This window comes from Natrix helvetica (genome assembly GCF_964273705.1).
Source record: "Natrix helvetica genome assembly, chromosome: 12".
Taxonomy (NCBI): Eukaryota; Metazoa; Chordata; class Lepidosauria; order Squamata; family Natricidae; genus Natrix; species Natrix helvetica.
Window position 1 is genome coordinate 20746383 of NC_138556.1, and position 21840 is coordinate 20768222.

General features: G+C 52.4%; 2 protein-coding genes across 5 annotated transcripts in view; one reads left to right on the forward strand and one right to left on the reverse strand.

Annotated features, from left to right (window-relative positions):
• The window catches only part of USP3 (ubiquitin specific peptidase 3), a 34304-nt gene that overhangs the window by 633 nt on the left and 11831 nt on the right, over positions 1–21840 (forward strand). The window contains exon 1 of one of the 2 annotated variants that reach the window (XM_081964800.1): positions 21366–21599. The exons of the other annotated variant lie outside the window; for it this stretch is intronic. Within the exon in view, the coding sequence (XP_081820926.1) occupies positions 21509–21599 (91 nt within the window). The 5' untranslated portion in view covers positions 21366–21508. Of the gene's footprint in view, positions 1–21365; positions 21600–21840 lie in introns of those variants that run through there. 2 annotated transcript variants of the gene reach the window in all.
• CA12 (carbonic anhydrase 12) lies at positions 713–14668 on the reverse strand. 3 transcript variants are annotated; one of them, XM_081964712.1, is made up of 11 exons: positions 14521–14668; positions 13103–13123; positions 11195–11374; positions 10755–10897; positions 9621–9716; positions 8847–8910; positions 7999–8156; positions 7377–7503; positions 3174–3200; positions 2478–2562; positions 713–1742 (listed from the first exon to the last, which is right to left on the reverse strand). In XM_081964712.1, the coding sequence occupies exons 1-11, from the start codon at positions 14591–14593 to the stop codon at positions 1643–1645; spliced, it is 1074 nt and encodes a 357-aa protein (XP_081820838.1). In that variant the 5' UTR covers positions 14594–14668; the 3' UTR covers positions 713–1642. The 3 variants fall into 3 exon arrangements, with proteins under 3 accessions (XP_081820838.1, XP_081820839.1, XP_081820840.1); XM_081964713.1 differs by lacking the exon at positions 3174–3200; XM_081964714.1 differs by lacking the exons at positions 713–1742; positions 2478–2562; positions 3174–3200 and adding an exon at positions 5274–6033.

Genomic DNA, 21840 nt, shown 5'->3' on the forward strand with positions numbered 1-21840 from the left:
TTTTGCTGGTTGGATTTGAAAAAGCTTTTGCTTCGCCTTACAGTAGGCATCCTCAAACTACGGCCTGTGGGCTGGATGCAGCCTGCCAATGCAAAGTATCAGCCCATGGAGTGGTGGGATGAAAAGCAGCTGCCAGCTTGTAAAGAAGTGCTTTAAAACTCTTTAAAAACAGCCTTTAAGGTGTTTTTTGATAAATCGACCCACTGTTCCAACAGTTTGAGGATCTCTGCCTTACAGGGCTGAATGTTCCACCTTGTGGAATAAAGGAGCCATCTTCGTATAAAATGTCTAGTGGGGCAGCCCAGCTCCTACCAAGTAAGATGCCCCGAGTTGCATTGAAAAGAGCTGCGGGAGCAGTGGTTTCCACCCACCCCTTGAGAAATGTGTATCCTGATTTCATGCAGATCCCTGAGTTTTGGGTAATTCTGGAGAGGGTTGGAAGGTGCTTACTCTGGAGGTAGCTGCAGCCGAAGGTGTAGCTCTCACTGAGATGCAAGATGTGGTCTGAAACCCTTTAGGTGACTATTTTGGTACCTTTATCTAACAATTTTGATGTTAAAAGTCTCTGTTGTGGTTTAGGAGTGCTGGAGAACTTGATGGATAGTTCGGAAAATGCAAAGTGTAAATATAGTCTGGCCTTCAACCAAGAATAGAATTTCACTTAGTGTTTCTCAGTACATTTGTATGTGTGAGAAAGACACAAACTCAAAGGTCTTAATAAAAATATGTAATTTACGATGATACATAAAATTGCACATTATCTATAGGAGACCATCATCATAATAGACTCTTCAAACCTGTAAGTTCCTTATAAGTCACTGTAGGAAGGAAACAATGTCTGGAGCCCTCCAATAAGATTAGTTCCCCCTGATTTCAGAGTAGATAGTATTGGAGTATTTCACCTGACCTTCCTTTGGCTCCTTCTCTACTTGGAGTAGCTGCCTTCAGCCTGGCACTGAGTTGCTTGGTCTTCAGTCCTAGAGACCCAAGTACATCACAGAGCCACAATTCTATCTCATGGGATAAGCTCCATGCATTTCTTAGAAGTCATGTTTAATATAGCTTATTTTAGACTTAAATAGTAGAGATGAAAAAGACAAGTAATTCCTGCTAAAATCAGTAGAACTTCAAAGAGAACTGAATTATGCCTTTAAAGCAGGGGGTCTCCAAACTTGGCCACTTTAAGACTTGAGGACTTCGACTCAGCCAGCCCTGCTGGGGACTGTTGACGCCCACAAGTCTTAAAGTTGCCAAGTTTGGAGAATCCATGTTAACATACACACTTAAGTATCCTAGTGATCTATTCCTAATATCAGCAGTAATTATGGGAGCAGGAAGGAAATTCATCTATTCAGTAGATAACAAGTAGCTTTTCTGAGGCAGATTATTATGATTATTCATAAATATCACATTTAGGTGCTATAATCCTAAGCAAAGCCCAGAACTCTCCTAGACTTTATTTGATTCTTTGGAGGGAGATCTTTGTCTCCGCCCATTAAAATCCTGTACAGAAGGGAGAAGCGCCCTCTTCTCTTTGCACCCAAGGGATCCAGAAACCCAACTTGGCCAATAAACAGAGAGAGAAACAATGCTTGGCTCATCCAGCTGTTAAGGATATGTAAAGCTTGAGCACCGCAGAGGTTTAAGCTTTGGAGATGTTCTCCTCTTCCTCCTCCTCCTCTTCCTCCTTGTTGACTGCGGGCTTGTAGATCACCCCTTTCTCTTCCTTGGCCCTTCGGAGGCTGGGAAAGAGAAGACTGGAGTTAGCCAAGGTCGAGGGAGGAGCTGGGCATCAGCAATTATTTCCCGAGATGGGAGTGGCCTAAAGGGAGTGCACCAGAGGGGACAATAAGAAGGCGATCAAAAGGGATTTCTACATTTGAGTGCAAATACACGTGCCAACAGATACATGTTCACACCACAGTTGGGGTCCCTTTTGATCAGGTGACCTGCTTGGAGAAAGTCTGGATGAGTGGGCTTCGGCATTTCTCTGCTGGAGTTGGGAACTGTCCCTTCTGGCTAGGTAGTCTGACCCCTGATGCTTCCTCCTGACTCTTCTGCTTGGAAGAAGAACAATCTAAGGATTGTTCAACCTTTGACCTTTTAAGACCTGTGGCCCTGACTTCAAATCTGGGAGTTCAAATCCACAAGTCTTAGTTGTCATGCTTGGATACCCTTAACCTAAGGCAAGGATGATATCATTCCTGATGCAAAGGCTGACCAGGTGCCTCCATCTGTCCTCTGTCTCCTTTGGAGCCTCTGGTGAAATGGCATTGGCCTGAGCAGATGTCCAAGCAGCAAGCAAGGAGGTTGCTTTCAGACCCAGGAAAGGGTAGGAAGGCTGGGGACTCCAGAAGGAACATTTTGTTCTGGGTATTCCAAGGCCCAAGGAGACCAGGACTGCTCAGGGGGCAGAAAGGGGTTAACAGAAGGGAGCCAGGACCCCAAACAAAGAGGAAGTGGAGCGAAAGTCTTACCTCTTCCTTCGAATCAGCCAGAAGGCTACCATGGTGACAAAGACGATGCCAAAGACACTGGCTAACATCACAAAGAGGACAAAACCTGCGGTGGGATCAGGTGGTTGTAGGGAAAAAAGTGTATTAGTAAGTCTTGTCCATAGGAGAACCTTCCTCCTTGGGTCAGGTGAGGTAATTAGCTCTTGAAGCAAAACCCCAATAAGTAGCTTTCCTGGAACATTTTCCCATGTACTTTTATCAGGTGAAATAAAATGGTTAGGGAGAGTTTTGAAATAAGAGCTGGACTCCAAAGCTCCTGAAATTGTGTGACTGAATGATCTGCTCCGCTCTCTCATTGTAAGAAGTGTGTGTGTGTGTGTGTGTGTGTGTGTGTGCGTGCGTTAGGCCAACTGTCTTTAGACCATGCGAATGAGGATCAATCATCTCTAAGAAGAAACCTTTGTAATTTGTGAAGGTCTAGAACCAAAGACATGCTGCTTAAATGTTTCCAATGGGTGGATTCTAAATTAGTAAAGTTAATCTGGCTTGCAGAGCAGGAGGTTATCTTGCAGAGGATACAGGCAGGAGAAGAAGATCAAGAGGTCAGTAGATTCCAGGGGTTATCAGAGCAATGGCAGTTGCAGGGGGAAGAGAAGGAAAGCCCACTGAAGAACTGAGGAGGGTATTTTGTGCCAGCCACTCTTGAGACAAACATACCTGGACTGCCTTCCCCTGCAGCCACATCTTGAGAAAAGGGAGAAGGAAAATATAAATGCAAAATCACAACAGTGTCACTGAAATGACTATGGAGAAAGGCAACTCTAAGGATAATGACAATCCTGGCCTCTGGACGGCATTTCACTCAGTGCCAGTCCTGGGTGGCAGGGGAGAGAAGGGCAGCTGTTGACCAACTGGCAAAAGTAGAAGTGGAGGACAGCTGGGTCATCATTTGGCCACCCAGCCAGGTCTCTCCTGTTTTCCTAGAAGCTGGGGGATTCTGGGGCTTGAAGTTCACACATCTGCAGGCTCCCAAGTTTTAGGAACAGCAACCGACAAAGACCTCACTTCCAGGATCCTCTGTCCCTGTGGTTGGTGGGGCTTCCCAGCCTGGACCAGCCCAAGACCCTCGGCCACTCCGAAGCAGCCACTGACCTGGGAAGCTCCACCAGCCCCAGGGACAGAGGACTCTGGAAGTGAGGCCTTCGTAGCTCAGGGTTTCTCAAAGCAGCCTCGACGACCCCATTGCAACCATCCTGCCTCACTGCCTGCTTTGCCGTAGCACTTGTAGGAAAGGGGACCCACCGCTTCGTCAATTGCTATGGGGCAAAAACCATATCCCCAAATTTCAGCCACCTCTGGAGCATAAAACTATTGGATCTGTTTGGATTTCCCCCCCCCCCCATTTCTCCCTTTCTTTTAGTCCCGCTTATAGCCACGGTGCCCCTTCTACATGCTCTAATCCGAAGTGCCACTCTTTGCTGAGCTGACCTCATCTGTTTCCAGTTCTTTTTTCTTCTGTTTTTCAGGCCAGGTCTTTCGGATTAAATAAACAATGAGGTCTCCACAGTCACTCATTAAGAACTGCCTTAGGGCAAATGCAGGTCGGGGGAGGGGGGAGGAGAGAGACCCTGGGAAGCTGGTTGATGCCAGCGTCTTCAAGGCTTGCCCTCACCCAGTGCTTTTGAAACAGAGAAGTGGCTCGCGAGGCAAGCAGAAACCAGTCGGAGGCACAAAGAACTGGGCACGCTATGGGTGTTGTCCTGGCACCCACAACCTCCCCTGGGTCGCAAAGTTTCCGGAGCTGGTCCTCACCTCTCGCCTGTCCTTGGAAAAGGGTGGAGCAGAATCCAGAAGGTGCCCGGCGTTCTTGGGGGGAGAACATCACCACTGAATCATGCCGGACACGGTGCCAGAAAGTCACTTGGAGTCAACTTCAGCAGAGGGAGGTTGGCTTCCAGTTTGGGCCAAGAAGTCAGTTTACTTGGGAGGCAGGTGAGCAAATAGACAGAACGGGCCCTCCTGGCATCTGGGGCTTAGATGGGAGCCTTGCTGGCTGCTCTGTGACTCCAGATAAAGCACAGATAGACCTGGCTTATCAGCCTTGAAGTCCCAGCTGAGAAGGGACGCCCGCCCTGAGAGGCTACTTGGGGAAGGGATCCCTCCCCAGAGCTGCTTAATGCTCTGCCCGCCTTGCTTGGTTCTCCCTGAAGCTCATCTGCCTGTCCTTTCCCCAAAAATGTTTGGGCGCGGCCCCTCTGGTTTTCCCCGGAGCTCCGTGGTTGATTTGGACTTGGGTGAGAGCTGCTGCCCTGGGTTCAGGTTTGCCTTCCCAATAAATTGCGTAACTCCGAGACTTTAAAATAGGGTAAAAAACAGCTTCCCCCTCCCTTCCTCTCCCCCCTCCCCACCGCCTTGCATGTGTGTTGGATGCGTTTGTCTAGCAGCGTCTTAAGCAGGGCAGTCTCAAGAGGAATCAAAAAGGTTGCCGATCAAAGCCGCCACCTCGCCTTTCCTCTCCCACGCACGAGAACCCTGCTCTTACAAGATCCCCTGGCCTCCTCCCAGATTGCCTCTGCAACATTTTCTACGGGCTGTGCAGCAGCTGCCTAATTTCAGTTACACAGTGTGCAACGTGTGTATAACGCAACTAGGACAGCCAACGGTGCTCAGCCCAGGAAGGTTTTCATCACGGCCTTTGATGCTTAAAGGAAGTACTCGGTGCGAGGCTAAGCTTAGAGCAGAATTTATTCCCATTTGTGAGCATTGCAAAAATAGAAAAGAATACAATAATCCCGGCGTCTGCCCCTCGGCTGTTCTTTCCCAAACCAGTCATTGCTTGCATAAACATCACTATATTTCTATATACAGATATATTCAAACTTGTTTCAAGAAAAAAAATTAGCCATCTTTGTCACTCTTGTTTTGTAAATTACAACTTCTTACATGCAACCCTAAGATTTCCTCTCTGTTTTGCCAACAAGCCTCTCTTGGGAGGGACTAGAATTCACTTCTGACCCCGTTGCACGCCTGTGATACACAGGTGGGCTCACTCTATGTTGAAAATCAGGGTTTCTCAACCGTGGCTACTTGAAAATGATGGACTTCAACTGCCAGAATTCCCCAGAAAAACTGATCTTGGAAGTAACTCCAAAAACAGTCCCCTCCCTCTAACCCTGGTCTGCTCAGCATCACTTGTGGATGACTGAAGTGGGGGCTATTTATATAGTCTTCCTGCCCTGCTCAAAAAACCCTGCTTCATCCCTGCTTATTCATAACTTTGCCCAGGTCTAGCTATCCCAGCCTTCCTATCTCCTCCTCCTGTTTCTGCCATGGCTGATCTGTCTTGTTTTGTTTTTAACGAAGGCTACTGCTGTGTCAGTCCTGCAACACCCAACTAAGGCTTGAGGCCGTGGTTGGAGCTTCCCATTCCCCCCCCCCCCCAGATGGCTAATTTTTGCACCCATGACGGTGGATTTGGGCAACCCAGCGTGATGAGCCTTTCCTGCTTTTTACGTGTCAAACTCAACCTCTTGCAGAGCTTCGTCTGATCCTTTGAACCTCCCCAGAAAGAGTCTCCCTGCAAGGCAAAGTTGGGATTCCTTTGAGATGCACAAGAGATTGGCCCCACTGCTGCTGCTGCTGCTGCTAAGGACTAAGCGCCCTTGGTGACCCCGGGAAGACAGGGCGGGTTGTGGGTCTAGGAGGGAAGAGGCCATCGCATTTAAGATCTACCCTGGTGTTTCTCAACTGGATCAACTTTAAGACATGTGGACTTCAACTCCCAGAATCCCCAAGGCTGGCTGGGGAATTCTAGGAGCTGAACTCCACACATCTTAATGTTGACCTGGTTGAGAAAGACTGGTCTGATTGATGCAGAGAGCTGAGTTGCATCCCCTTAACTATCAAGATGCGTGTGAGCTTTGTTCCTCAGGTAGCTCTTTTCTCTTAAGTGCCCCTCCCAATTTACAACAAACCATAATAAGATTTCAGTACCCATACCGAATTTTGCTCAGGCTCTTACATTCTCCAGGGCAGGTGTAAATATTTTACTGCCCTCTGAAATAACACCCTGTTATAAAATGTTTACAGGTTCCCCCCTCCTCTTCCTCACAACTCCTGAGTTATAACAGAATCAGTGACTGGGACTGTTCTGAAAAGCAGCATTGAAGGGGAACAGATAAGTACATTTTTCCTTATAGGTCAATGAAATTACCAAGCTTATGTGGGACACCCAGCCCCGGTTATTTATTCCTGGTTTTATCACATTTTCTAAAGGACCTCTGATGAGCAAGGACTCTTGGGGCATCCCGGGGCACTGTCTTCCATCTGGGCACCTTTAATTCTAAGGTTGCTCTAACCGCTTTGTCATTTCCAAGTTCGTCCAAAAGTACCTTGTGATTCTATGCAGATGTTATTGTTCTGAAGCTGAAGTTGGAATCCGTATTTTTAGAGAACGTCTACGGTATAATTACCAGCCCTGGCAGACACAGCAGGGTGGGCTGTGCTTCGTAGCCTCCCACACGGCTGCCCCCCTGGGGGTGCCAGACTTGCCCACTTGGCCTGTGAACTGAATGCAACCCAAGGTCTACGGAGATTCTCAATCACCTGGGTTACGGTTGTCCCAGAGGTGTTTTTTCCAGAGGGCAAGTGGACTTCCACGGGTTTTTTTCTTTGAAAATGTTTCGCTTCTCATCCAAGAAGCTTCTGCCATTCTAACTGCAGAACTGCTTGAACCGAAGAAACTTCCTGGAGGAGAAGCAAAATGTTTTCCAAGCAAAAACCCCAAGAAAGTCCAGTTGCCTTTTGGCAAAAGCTCTCTTGGGATGAGAGACTTTCCCAGTTTTGCCTCTTATTCAAGTCAGCCTAAGGCGCCGTCCTCATGCTGAATCCTTTTGGCGGGGGGCACTTCCTCTGGCCTACCTTGTTGGAAGGAGACGGAAACCATCCTCTCGTCAAACTCCTGGACTCTCCGGAAGTTGTCCACCATTTCCAGAGGGGCGGGGTCGTTTGACTCTGTGCAGTAGAGGGTGGTCTCGAGCGCCAGCAGCTGTGAAGGAAGATTCTCTGGTCAGCCATGGCGGCAGCTGCAGAAGGAGAGGGGCAGCTACTCTCTTGGGCAAGGGGCATTTTCCCCGGGTGAAGGTTGCCAGGGCTTACAGGACGAGGTGCTTGGACCATTGGTTGCAGTGGAAACAACTGTATAAAAATGCGTTTTCCTTAATTCTGCAAAAATCTAGAGTTATGAAGAGTCTGAATTGGTCGGATTCTTATGAAGGGAATGAACTGTGGAAAGTGGAAAGGGTACTACAATTATATGATATATTCATTCGTTCATTTATTCTGTGGCTCCCAGTTAAATTAACTTGGATAGTTTTATTTTTGGGGAATTAAATCCTGAAAGGAAGAAACATCTGTTACAGGATCGGCCTTCATCAGGGCCCCAGGAAGCCTGCAAAGGACTGGAGGGAATTCTACTTTTCCCCGAGTTACCTGCGAAATCGCTTTCGTTCTCTGGATGTAATTTGTGCTTGATGGAACTTACCTGTCCCACCGAAACTTCTACGGGTTTTCGGAAAACTGTCCAGAGGACACTTGGATAGCATGGCGGTGTGGTCAAAGACCCTTCATAGCGGTAGTAATCATCCAGTCTCTCTGGGAGCAAATCTCGGACGTTGAAACCTGGAACAATGGCTTCCTGGTCTGAAAGAAAGCAGCTGGACTCAAGCAGTGAATTGCAGCTGTCTATTTTGATTCTGGGTGGAACATTCCCTAAATATTTATCTTGCCCTTTTCTTTAAACTTTCAGGTAATTCAACTCAGCCAACTTAGCTAATGCTCTCTGCAGCCAGCCCTGGCAGGGGGTGGGGGTGGGGTTACATCCAGCCAAAAATCCAGATGTTTTGCTGTAAAGATCGAGGTCAGCCCAGCCAGTCTATGCGGCCCCTGCTGAAAGTCCGTATGTGGCTGAGGTGGTGCTTTTGCCATCTGGACAAAGGCCACAGTTCAGAGATTGTTTACTATCATTTAGGCAGAGAAAATCGGGACGGTGAGTCAGACAACCAGAGAGAGGGAGAGGGAGAGGGAGAGGGAGAGAGAGAGAGAGACCTCAGAGGATCAAACACTGGCAGGAAATACCCAGTCTTGCTTGTAAACAGTTTAGTCTGTTCTGCCTCATTCTTGTATTTTGTAAGTCAGATTGGTATATGTGTGTGTATATGTATGTATACACACACACACACACACACACACACACACACACACCTACTGCAACTGTCTATATTGCAAATGAACCTGACACCAAAAGCAAAAGGGATTGATTGCCCTTCTAGGGACTGGGTGTCTTCTGTTGGCTGCTCTGGGCCTCCTTCGCAGTCACAGATTCTTTCGTACCTTTGTATTTCACGTGTTGGAAATGGCTGAAGATCTTTTCAAAGGATGGGTTGAAATCTCCCTCCTGTAATGAAATGGACAGGGGTCATTTCCTATTGGAATAACGTTGCAATCTCTGGGCCTCGGGGCATCTAAACTCCAGGGCACAATCCTGCAAGAAAAGCCCCTTGGGCATTCACATAACGGAGAGGGGTGTAAATTCAAGAGCTCAGCAACTGATTGCAAACTGACACAGGGGAGGCATTTGGGTCTCCGCCTGGGAAACTGAATCCTTTTGGTCCAGCACTTTGATTTATGCCTTCATTTGTTCGGCAAATGAACGGCCGGTTTTGTGGGCAGCAGTGATTTCATTTCAGGGCAAATATAGCCTCCTGACTTTACATCCGCTTTCAGAGAGTCCTCCGCTGCTCCTGCTAGAATAATAATAGTCATATCTTGCGCTGCGTGATTTCTTTGCCTGCACTCAAAAATTCTTAAGAGTGGCTCACCAAATCATTTGCAAAATAATCACTCTGGAAAAATAATCTCAAGGTTCTCAGCAACCGAAAGGGGCTGCAGGAGAGGTGGGGTTTGACATCACTACCCCAAAGTAAAATCCTCTTGAAGTTCAGCTGGTGGCTTCACGGACGCTTCCATGAAACCACACAGAGAAGGACAAAGGCCCTTCAGCAGGAACAGGAAGGATGGGCCAGTTTCACCCATGGAAAGGATGCGCTTTGGACTCTCAAGAGGTCCTGGCAGGGCCAAAACCACCAGGGGAGAAGTGAGCCTTACCTCCATCAGGATTGCCAAGACTGCCAGCCCATTGGGCTTGTCAACTGCCGATTTCAGATCTAGATACTGGTCAGAGTTGTAATGGACAATATGCAGCTGCAAAGGGAGAAGGAAACGGTCACTGCCATTCCTAGGGCTTAACAGCTGGGAGATCCAAATTCCCTTGGCTGAGCCCTGAACTGAGGTCTTTTGTCTTTGTTGATGACCTTAAATTGGGACTTGGGGGCATCCCAGGCCTTTCCTAGACTTATAATTAGTCTGAGACATGAAACGTTGTGGTCATGAATTGGAGGAATTAAGGATAATGACAATTCATGGCTGGATCGGCCCATTGTGTCGGGGTCCTATGGCGGCCGTTTCTCTGGGACGCCCATGAAAACCAGAGACCCCAAATGGATGAGCTGATGAAGGTGACTTCCCAGGCTAGAAAACAGGAGTCTCTGTCTCCCTGCTGCTCGTCTGCTAATTTTATCCCACGCAGCAATTTGTAAGTGAACAGAGGAGGGAGAAAAGGCTGTTCTTGGATTTGCTTATATCATGATTAGCTGTTTGCAAACGGGAAGTTTGTTGGAGGAAGAAACAAATCAGGGAAAAGAGTGAAGGTCGATGCAGGTTCTTGAAGGGCGAAGGTTGCGGAAAGCCCCCAGAATGTTGTGTTGGTCAAAGGGTGCTCAGGATGGCATGGAGAGAAGAAGAGAAAGGAAAGGATAACGGAGCACCTATGGGGCAGTGTTTTTCAGCCTGGCCAACTTGAAGATGGGTGGATGTCAACTCCCAGAATTCCCCAGCCAGCAGAGTTCTGAGAGTTGAAGTCCACCCATCCTCAGGTTGCCCAGGCTGAGGAACACTCTCCTGTTCATTGACTTTGGACATCTGAGGAAGGAAGCTGGGGGCCACGGCAACCAAACCCTGAGACATCTGGGGCTGCTAGAAAGAAGACAGCTGTTCTCTCAACCCAACAAGGCACAGCAGCTGCTCTATTCAAGATGGAAACTGTGAAAAGATCTCATGTGATGGCATTCTGGATCCACAGAAAGGAAAACCATCTCTAGCTTTGGAAAACCGATGCCCTGTTTCCTGGCCTGGCCTTAAGTGCAGGGGCAGGCATCACGCCAAAGGGCCGGTTGATCTTACTTCAGCCGCAAAATGCCTCCCGCTGATCGTGTGCTCGGATCCTTCCTGCTTGTTCCGATTTCCCCAGTGTAAGTGGAGTTGCGCTGCCGAGTATTGGAAGGAGAAATTCCGGATGCGCATGGCCGAAGAGAGATTCATTTTTACTACAGAAGAAGAGAGGAGAGAGGAGACAGAGTGGAAGCATGGCAGCATTAGGCCCCCAGGAGGTCCCTCAACTTTGGAAAATGCCCGAGATGGCCTTTCTTTAAGGCTCAAACCTTGAAAACCAGGCTTCCCCAGCTTTGTGCCTCCAGATGTGTGAACCTCAATGCTGTGATCCCTAGCTAGCATGGCCTATGGAGAACATCTGGAAGCCAAGGATATGGCTTGATTAGTCATGCTCCTGGCCCTTCGGGTTCCCCTCGGAATCTCCCTCCTCCGTCACTGTTAGCTGCTGTTACCTGAATGCCCATTATTGGTCAAGAGGAACTTGACATCCGAAGAGACGTTGTAGCCTTCCAGCTCCACTGGCAGAAGGGTGGAGTCATAGTGCAGGATGTCATTGTGGAAGTCAATGGGAGACTGGAAGACTCCTCCACAAAAGGGGTACTTCTTTGGCCACACTTTTTCTCCATCAGGACCTGCGATAGAAGACCTCCAGGTGCTCAAGTCAAGGTATCGCTCCATGGGTCCCTTCCCCCACTCAGCCGCCACCCCTTGCCACAGGAGGCCAGCAGGCTCCAGGCAGACAATGAAGACCCTGCAACTGGCAGCCAGCACAAAGACACGCATGCACACACGCACACACCAAACTGAGTAACTATCAGGTGCTTGAGAAGAAGTCAGGGGAAAGGATCGGGAAGATCCACTTTCCAATTCCTGCTGAGTCAGTCTCTCTCTCTCTCCTCTCTCTCTTGGCCTTGCCCACGTCTCAGGGAGATGGTGGTCAGGATAAGACTGAAGGATCAAGAGCATTGAGTTCTTTGGGCAAGAAAAAACCAGAGGAGCAAACGGTTCCTATCTTGCCTCATCAGCAGAGTTGCATATTCTGCACTTCGTTGAACTGGGAGATAGCTAGTTCTGCCCTTCCTAGGAATTGTGTGTTCCTGCACAAATCCTTTTTTCTCAGGAAGCTCCTCCTTTTAAGGCAGAGGCCTTCAAACTTGGCAACTTTAAGACTTGTGGACTTCAACTCCCAGAATTCTCCAGCCAGCATAACTTACTCTCTTGTAATCCCTACCTCTGCAATCTCTCCACTTAGATCAGAGGTGTTGACGTCCACACGTCTTAAAGTTACCAAGTTTGGGGACCCCTGTTTTAAGGCCACACGGTTTCTTAAGTGAGCAGCAGGGAGAGACGGGTTTGGGTCTGACTTAGGAGTGACCTTCTTGTGATAGCCAGGAGCCCCTGCTGAACTTCAACAGGAGTCTCCTCAAGACAGCCGTAGGGTCTTCAGCTGCACCTGGGTCTCGACGCTGCATTCAGATGACTGTGGGGTCCCCAGTGGGAGGAGCAAGGAGCAATACGTAGCGTCGGTCAGGCTTAGATGGTTTCCTGAAAGGGTTTGCTTCACAGGCTGTGTGCGGAGGGGGAGACGGTAGATGCCTGCGTGTGAAATCCAGATTGGGTTGCTGGGAGCTTCTGGGCTGGGAGAGGAAGCACCTCCTTTCTCAAGTGTGGCCCCAAAGCTCTGTGCGCATCTGAAGTGGCTGCAATCTATGGGACACCCTCCCTGCTCCAGTGGCCAAGCTCAGAGTATCTTCCTGGTGGGTCCTGAGGCAAGATGGGGATTGGTTAGTCCCCCACATCCATGTGCTCAAAGCCCAGCCGATGCTGTCCCAGGTGGCCTAGAGAAGGCCCAGACTCTGACCTGCTCTTCATTCAAGCCTCACCTGTCACCAGGCAGCAGCTCATGTTGCCTACCGGGTGGGTTCAGCAGGCAGATTCACCCAACTGGTTCACCTGGTATAGGGACCTGGTGGTTGGGCTCAGCCACCACAAAACCGAGGTAAGAAAAGAGAACCAATGTGGTCTCTTAACACGCAACAGGCAACCCAATGATGGCTTAGCCTGGTCTTCTGCTTCCCCCAACGTATGGAAATAACTACTCGGTTCCCACAGCACGCTCAACCACAAGCTGCCCAAGAGCAACTTAGTGGGTTTCCCAAAGTGGTGACTGTGGCTTAGCCAGGCTGCCTTATGAAGCCCCTCCATGTTATCCCACGATGGCAAACTGATACCAACGAATGGGAGGTTTGTGCAGATTGTGGCACCGAGTAGATTCGGCTACGAACTTACACCTCCTGGATCTAATCAGACTAGGAGCCACCAAATATGCTTTCATCTAATGAATTAAGGTGGGGACTTACCGATGTAGGACCACTTTGACCCTGGAAGGAAAACGAAAGGGACATGAGCATCACGTTAAAGCAGCCTTAAACTTACCCCAATTCTACAAAACGGGAAGGGTAATAAAACCGCTAGAGAATATTTGCAGCAGAACCTTTGTGCCTGGAGGGTCCTCCTTTTTCCCTTTTTTTCTTGAAAACATTGTTTAGTGAATAAACCTCATTTTGGAACTTAGATGGCCACCATCCTTTCAAAAGCTGCCCCCAGGCAGCCCCTACAATTCAAGCCGGGCGCCAGCTCTGTATGCGCAGATCTTGGAGAGCGTTTTGTGCAGCAACCTCAGCTTTGGAAATGTGCCTTTGGAGGAACAGGGAGAAGGAGAAGCAGCTCAACCCAAATCGAGAGATCAAATTACTCCCATTCAGTGAAGGAAACATTTCCTGGAGCATCTTGGAGTCTTGTTCCCTTTGCCTGCAGAGCCCACCTGCTCCTCCCCTCCTCTCCCCCACAGCTCTTCCCTTCCCTGGTCTCTTTCTTTTTGGAATCGGGACAGGCTTCCAATTTGCCTTTAACCCTTTAACTGAGAGCAGAAGGCGGCTCTTCCACAGACTTTGCTGCTTCTTCGGTCCTCCCCTTGGGCTTCTGCTCAGAAACCGTGCCAGGAGAATCTGGGGTGACACCGTATCCGGTGGGCACGAGGGGGGTCAGGCCTTCTCCTTGCAGAAAGCTCTTGGAGGGAGACCCTGCTGCAGGTGGTCTCCCCCTCCCCCTCCCCCTCCCGCGTCTTGTTTCAGGACTCTCAGCTCTGCTAAAAAGCGGAGTGGGGGGGGGGAGGACCCTACCCTGAGTTCTTCCTTCCTGCCCAACGTCTACCGGGCCTTGGGGGTCTCTGTGGCTCCTTTTGCACTCCTCACCTAACTCGGTTTAGGGGCTTCTTTCCAAAGCAGCTCTGAGCGAGTTTCCCCTGGAGATGGAGGTCCGGACCCTCGGAAGGAGGGGAGGGGCGACACCTGTTTGGCCGGAGGGGGGGCTCCCTGAACGGCAGGTGAGGGGGCAGGGAGGGGCAGGGTCTCTGCAGAGGAGGGGCTCCACCCTTGCAGGGATCTCCCAAGAGCCCCCCCCCCGCCCCCGCCCCGCCGGAGATTTGCCTTGTCTTTCTCTGGCTTCTAGCTGGAAGCCTCGACGTCGCCCTCCCCAGCGATCCCCTAGGAGGTTCCAGAAACCATCATCCGAAGCCGACACTAAACGCTCTGCAGCAGTCGGAGGGCAAACGCCGGTCCGGTCTGAGCGCTTTCCCCTTGCCAGAGGGAGGCAGCGCAACATGCAGCGATGGGGTGGGGGGGAAGAGACTGCACCGGGCCGGCGCAAGGAAGAAGCCAGGAGGGTTGGGTGAGGGTCGCTCCCAGCCCCAGAAAGACCCTCCTCGCCAAGGCATTACCGTTCAGCGGAGCAGGCCTGCAGAGGTGAGCGTGGAGCAGGAGGGCGAGCAGGGCGGCGGGCAAGGCGGGCATCTCGGGCGTCCTGCGGCTCCTGCCTCCTCGCTTGGCACCTGTGCGCTGCCTCGCTCTGCCTGCCCGCCCGGCGCCTCCGCCCTCGCCCCCGAGCCGTGATGTCAGCCGACGACCGGCCCCCGGGAAGGCCCCGGGAGACGCCCCTTTGCCGCCCTCCCTCCCCCTGCAAGGGCCGGACTCCCGAGCCCATCACCCACCACCTTCGCCCTTCACTTCCTTGTCTTTCGGGGTTTTCCCCGACGGAGCGTCCGCTCCGCATTCCAAGCCATTGACGGGACTTTGGTGCCCGATAAACCCCTGGAGCATCAGGAGGGGAGCCCGAGGGGGGCCAGCTCAGCCTCCGGAGCCTCCCCCCCCCCATTTGTGTTCCACCTTTTCCTGGGCAGCTGTGCGGAGATTGGGCACTTGCACCACTTCGGGGCCGGTTGTGTTGTCCCTAATCCCAATCTTCCTGGAGAAGAGCCCTCGCTTGTGGCTGAGCTGGGCCGGCGGGTGTGTGTGTGTGTGTGTGTGTGCGTGCGTGCATCACGGGACACCTTCTGCGCACCTGCAATTGGTGTGTGTGTGTGTGTGTCCATTTCCCTGGGCTTTTCTTTCAGCCTTCCGCAGCTCTTCATGATGCTCCCTGCCTCGTCTGGAGTTTCCGTGGGCCGGCAAAGGATGTGAAAGTTTTCATTTGTGTCCCAGGCTGTGCCTCCCCCTCCCCCCATTTCCTTCTAGATCTACCCAACAGCAGACCAAAGCTGCATTGTGCCCCGGGGGCCTGTGGTTCTCTTCACACTTAATTGCTGTGCAAGTCTCCATAAGACCCCAACCCATTTCCCCCCCTCCTTCAGCTTCTCTTTGTGCAGGGAGGAGGCCTGGTAGGGCCTTTTGACTGGCAGCCCCCAAACTGCAGCTCCCACTTTGCTCTTCTGGAATCTCCCCCTTTCTGCTCTTTTGCTTTTCTGCTCCAGAACTCTTATTTCCCTGACAGCACAACTGGTGGATAAATATTCTTTGTGCTCTGTCCCTGACTGGTTTTGCAGCAATAATCTTGTTTTATTTATGTCACCAGTGTACCCGAACTCCGATTCGGAAAAGTGTCCTGGAAAATAGAAGCAATTTGGCAGTGCGGTTATTCAAACCTACCATTAAAACAGAAAACCATCAAATTGCAGCGTTAGATTCCCAGGAATAGGAATGGGGTGAAAGCAAAGAGGCTGGGAGGCAGCTGTGGCCAATCCAGGTGCTGCACTTGGGAGAATCCTTTTCTCTGCCTCCGATGGAAGAGAAATGCCTCTCTCAGGTGGCTTCAGAGGATGCGCTTACCTGGGAAACTAGAGGTGCCCATCCGGGGTGCTGCTAGAGTCACCCTGACGTCCAGAGGGCCAAGTGCCTGACCTACTTCCGCTCTGGCTTCCTGGCTGCCCCCTTCCCTGGGCTCAGAGAGAGGGAGACCCGTAACAGTTTTATAAATGTTACTATACAAATGTTTATAGCCACCCAACTCGCACAAAGGTGACTCCAGGTGGCTTACAACATTTTTAAAACTCCAGCAACAGAAACTAGCCAGGTTCTGGGTATCCTCTGCGTAAAAGCAACAGGCTCCTGAACGTGACCAAATCCTCATCCTCCTCTTAGCCTCTGTGGATATTTGTTTGTTTTTCCCTCTCTCTGCTGCAGTTAATTTATATTTGCTCTGCTTTATCTGGTTATTGACCAAAATAAATAGCATCTCTGGTAGATGACTGCCACAGCATTCTTCTGAAAGGCTCGCTTCCCTCCTCTGAGAGCCAAGGCTCTCTCGGGGGGCTCTGTGGCCCCCTGTTCCCTCAGCCTTCCTTGCAAGGTGATCTTTCTTTCTTTTCTTTCATCTTTCTCTTATATTTTGTCCGTCTTTTATGGTGTTTTTCCTGACAGAGCTCTTATTCTTGTTCTCAACCCCAATTGTAAATAGGTTTGAGATGCTTTACAGGAAACGCTATGGAAATGTTTTAATGCATAGTAGAAAAAATGCTAAATGCTTTTCTTTGGCAAATGCAATTAATTTTCCTGGAGTGTTTTATGGAATCTGTGAAAATCGATACCTCATGCAGTGTCCCCTGTAGCCTTCCCCAGGTCATTTTCCAGAAGAACTGGACTACAACTCCCATCATTCTGACCAGCAGGGCCAGAGAACTTGCTAGCTGCTGTTATCGGTGTTCACAATTTGCCATTTGGAGTGAGTCAGGAGGGGAAACAATGGAGGGAGAAAATTCAGTATAATACAGTCACTGTTATCCAGGCTGCCTTTTCAGAATCCAAGTGGAAGAGGATTCCTTTATTGTATTTTTATGGCCACAATGTAAGTCTAGGTTTATTGGCACCAAGAAGAAGGAAAAACAGAAGAAGGAAATAAACCCTATTGGCTGAAAGAAGAAACAGCCACGATCCAGGGACACGAATGTGCTTCCCTGGACAGGAGTGTCCATCAGGCTGGCCCGATGCCCAGTGACCAAGCTGGCTTTCCTGCCTCCCCAGGGCTCTGAGTCAGGGCAAAGTGTGTGAGTTTCCTTCTGGCCCTGAGGCTGCAGCCTCATTGTTGGGGAGCGGATCAGGGTAACACAAATGTCCCAGCCTCAGCAGGGAGAGAGGCATGCGCATGTATCTGCAAGCCTTTGCCACACCTTCCTCACTCTCACACAGGCACACGCTCTTGGTGAAGGTGACTTTGAGCAGAGCTGCTGAGCGGCCAGAGAGAGTTTGGAAAATTCTTTGTCCTCCCCAAGGTCAGCCTCAGAGGGTCGCTTGGACGATGGCCTGAGCCATAAGTAAAGGCAGCACCAGGGGCTGGCCCCCATTCCCGGTCTTCCACCTGGGCCTGATCCAGGGAGATTTGGGGGGCGGGGGTTCTGCCTTCCCTCCCATGCGATGGTTGAGCCTGGGCAAGTCCCTGACGAGGGATGAGGGCTGCCCTGAGTTCCTTAGTCCCAAACTGAGAGGGAATACAACGATAACACAAAGAACTTTCAAATGCAGCTGGTGGTCTCCTGAGGGGGCTTTCACTGGGAGGGTTTTGTAGGCTTTCCCCCAAATGTGTCAATGTTGTTCACTGTGTTCTATTTTCTGTGGAAAAACCCTGCAGAAATGTTGGACACCGGAAAGTGTCCAGGGGCAAGACGCGTGAAATTCAGGCTGGCGTCTGGAGCTGGCACCCCAGGGAGGGAGGGCATTCAAACGAGATCACGGTGCTTGGACGTGACTTGGAGGGCTGCCAGGAGAGAAAAATCCACCAGCTGAACAAACGAGAAATGCTCCTTCTGCGTGAGCCAGAGAAAGTTGCACAACAGGGCCGCAGAAACCCCGTTAATCACGGGGCTGAATCAGGAGATGAGTCAAGCCACGGATCTCCCTCGGCTCTTTGCTCCCAGAAGACACAGGGGCCACCAGGAGCCTCTTCGGGGGCTTTGCAACCCCTCCGCCTCTTTCGAGGAGGGCTTCTCAACCTCACGATGGCCGGGGAACTCCGGGAGCTGAAGCCCACGTATCTCCAAGTTGCTGCTCTGGAAGGACTGACATTAAATGTTGATTCTGATCTCCAGCCTCCTTATGTGGAGCTCCTGCTCAGCCGCTCAGCGGAGCCCTTGCTCTGCCTCCCGCGACCCCTGGAGGCCTTCCTGAAGCGCCAATGAGTCGGCAATTAAATCAGCTGCTCTTGACCCTTCACCCGATTCGTTTGTGGCTTCGGTCAAGCTCCCTCGGTCCATCTTCATGCCGTGACCGTTTATGAGGAAGCCACCGGGCACTTCCCTGCCTTGGCTGCCCAGGCATCTGCCAGCTCCGTGATCTGGCCGGAGCGTTTCAAGCCCCACCAAGTGCAAGAGGGCCGGCCGTGGGAAAGCCCGGCTCCCCCTCAGCTTGACCCCAAAGCAGAGGCCAAGCATGAGCCCCATCCAGGAGGGCCATCAGGTTCCCACAGCAATTAGCTGCCTCTGGAGTCTCTTTAGGGCTTGTTTGCGGTGGGGGGGGCTTTTCGGAGGCCCCCTGGACAAAGGTCTGTGTGTGGAGACCCTGCACGGAGCCCTGAGGAATCAGGCGTGCCCACATTGCCCACATTTCAAGGAGCCACCACCTCCTTGGTGACGGCAGCCTGAAACCTTTCCCTGCCTCCCCGGCTTCTACCCGCGTTCCTTCAGGAAGCAAAAGGTTCTGCTTGAGACAGACCCATGCAGGAAAAGCCTCTGCAGACTCTTCCCCGGCCTTGCTCAAGGGACCTTCCTGGCTGACTGTGGACTCCCTTCAGTGGCCCTCCCCTTCGGAGGGTCACTTTCGCCTCCCCAGTCTTGCTCAGAAACGACAGACCGCAATCAATAGACCCTGAGGCCGTTCTGGGGGGAAATAGGGGACCTCCGCCCCACATTCCCCTGCACAGAGAAAACCATGTTTCTGGTGTCAATCTATTATTCCTCTTAGACATTACAAGAAATGCCATCAAAAGAGGGCAACATGTTTAGCACCTAAAGCAATAAATCATCCTTCTTTAACCATTAAAAGCGGGCTGTGTGTGTGTGTGTTTGTGTGTGTGTGGCTTTTCACTGGCAGACAGGAGCCCCAGATCTCAACTGAGAAAGGATTGGGAGCGTTTCAGCTGGGGGTGATTTCTTGGCTCCTGGATTCCTTTGGATCTAGCTGGAGAACCCCGTCGTGAGCCCTGGTAGGCGAGACCCTCCTGGGAGAAATTCTATTTTTCAGCAGTTTCTTTGTCTGGGGTGATGGATGGTTTGCCCACTGCACCTATAACCATCTGTTTCAAAATAGAGCCTGACGGAAGGTCTGCGGACTCCACCCAATTCCCGTTTTATCTCTGGCACCGACTTCAGTGGGGAGAGAAGGAGGCTGAGGGGGACGGCCGAGACTGACATGAGGACATGGCCAAGAAGTGGGGGTGGTTCTCTCCCTGGACCTTCTTTGCATTACTTGGTTAAGCTTAGGTAGGATGGAGGATAGTTAGGACATTTGGATTCTTTTATACCAATGTAGTAGTATTTTTGTTATTGTGGATTGGAGATTCACGTCCAGTACTTACTTCCAATTCTGCCCCGTGACACAAGCAATGTGACTTGGCACCTGTTCAAACAGCATAGCCTTCCCTCACCCGATGCCCTCGGGAGATCTGGGGGCTGCCCATTTTCCAGGTGATGTGATCTCTGACAGGCTTTTCAAAGGATCCAGCAGGTGGATCCCTTGCAAGGATTCCTGGTGCTTTGGGATTGCTCTAAGCAAGTGACCACAATCAGGATATCCGCAAGCTTTCGGACTGACCTGTCCTGGGCCCAGGAAAAGGGCCTTGGATGGGCAAGCAAAGGGCAGCCGTGCCAGCTGACCCTTCTGAATGGGGACCTAGAGCTTGACGGGGTTTTTAGTGGGCATTTTCGCAGCCTGTGGCAGCCTGTGGCCAAAATAAACAAGGGAACTAATTCTGAAGTTTGAAGCGTCTTTTTATAGCCTGGAGCGAAAATAAGGGAGGATCAGAAAGGTGGACAAAGTTATTCATTTTAAGCTTTGGGTTTCGGCCACTGTCATTAGTGGCCAGTTCTTTGGTCAAAGAGGTGTTTCAATGAGAGGCTGGCTGTGTGGCTCACCTGGAGCGTCCGAGGCGAGGCACTGGACCCTGCCAGGAAAATCCCGGGACGGCTGGACAGCCGCCTGAAATATCTCCCTGTTCGCCTTTCCAAAACAAGACTCCAGCGGCCCTAGAAGCACGTGGCTTATTATTACAAGCCGTAAACAATGGAAGCTTCCAAGGAGAGTCAAGGATGCTCCGGACCTGTCAGCTGCCGGAATGGCTCACCGGGGCCCCTTGCAGGCGGTGGGCGGGGGGGGGGGGGAGGCCTCGCTTGAACAAAGGACAAACAAGCCTCATCCCGACCGGCGTTTTCCCCGAAACACGCGGCGGCCGCGGAGGCTGTTTTGGCAACACGGAGGGAAGGAAGCGGCGGAGTTTGTGTACAGCGGCCGCTCGGAGCGCCCCGTGCCCGGCCAGCCCTGAAGCAGCGGAGGGGTCTCCAGGAGGACGGAGCCCCTCTGCCCAGCCCTCCGTCCTCAGGGGGCCCCCAAGGGAGACCTTCCCTCCCAGGCTCCCTCGGAGGCTGCCACCCCCGCTGAGAGTCCTCGGTGCCCAGGGCTGCCCGGGGGCTTTCGGGGCAGCGAAGCCAACCTCCGCCTGGCCAGGCGCCTGCGGAAGGCAGGGGGTCCCGGGGCCTCCAAGGGCGGGTGGGGAGGGGGCGCCATGCCGGGAGAGACCCCCTGCCAAAGCCTCGCCGGCCTCGGAGGTCCCGGGCGCTGGAGCCTCGGCGGGAGGCGGACAGCGGGACACCCGGGGCGGCCCCCGCAGAAGCCCCCCTCCCCCCCGTGCGGGACCGACCCACGCGCATCGCCGCCCCCCTCCCCTCAGGAGAAGACCCGCCCCCCCATCTGCGGAGACCCAGCGCGGGAGCGGCTCCCCCTGGCGGCCACCCGGGAACTGCAGCCGCCGCCTCTAGAGAGCGGCACAAAGCCAGTCGAGGGCCGCGCCCGCAATTCCGGCGCCCGAGCGAAGGCTGAGCGATGCGGGGCAGGGACGGGGTGGGGACCCGCGGCTGCGGGGGGCGCTGAGGTGTCGGCCGCCCTTCGCCTTCACTCCGCAGCCGGAAGCGACTCCGCCCTCTTCGCCCCCTCCCCTCGAGGATCCAGGCCGTCGGGGGCGGGAGGGCGGGCGGAAAACCCGGCGGGAGGATCGGCCGCGGCCGGAAGGGAGGCGCCGCGCGTGGGGGCGTGTCCTTTGGCCGTTGCGTTGGGAAAACCCGGCGGGAGGCGCAGGCGCGGTGCGTCGTCGTCGTGCGTCGCGTGCGTGCGTGCGTGCGGTGCTCGCGGGGCGAGGAGCGGAGGAGGCCGGCGGGCATCGGCGGCGCCGCCATGGAGTGCCCTCACCTGGGCGGCAGCGTCTGCCTCGCGCCGGACTCGGCCAAGTTCCCGCAGGGCTCGCCTTCCTCCTGGTGCTGCAGCGGTGAGTGCGACTCCCGCGCCCATCATCCCCGCCCGCGGGGCCTCCGGGCCGCCTCGTGCTCCGAGGGGGCGGCGCTGTCATAAAGGGCCCTCCGGGGGTCTCCGGCCTGGCTCTGCCGCGAGGACCGCGGCTCCCAGAAGCCCCCGGCCGAAGCAGAGGGGAGGCGGTGGGAGTCCCTGCAGTGCCCGCCCGGGGAGCCTCGGACGCCGTTGGCCTCTGCCGCCCACGGAGCTTCCTCTGA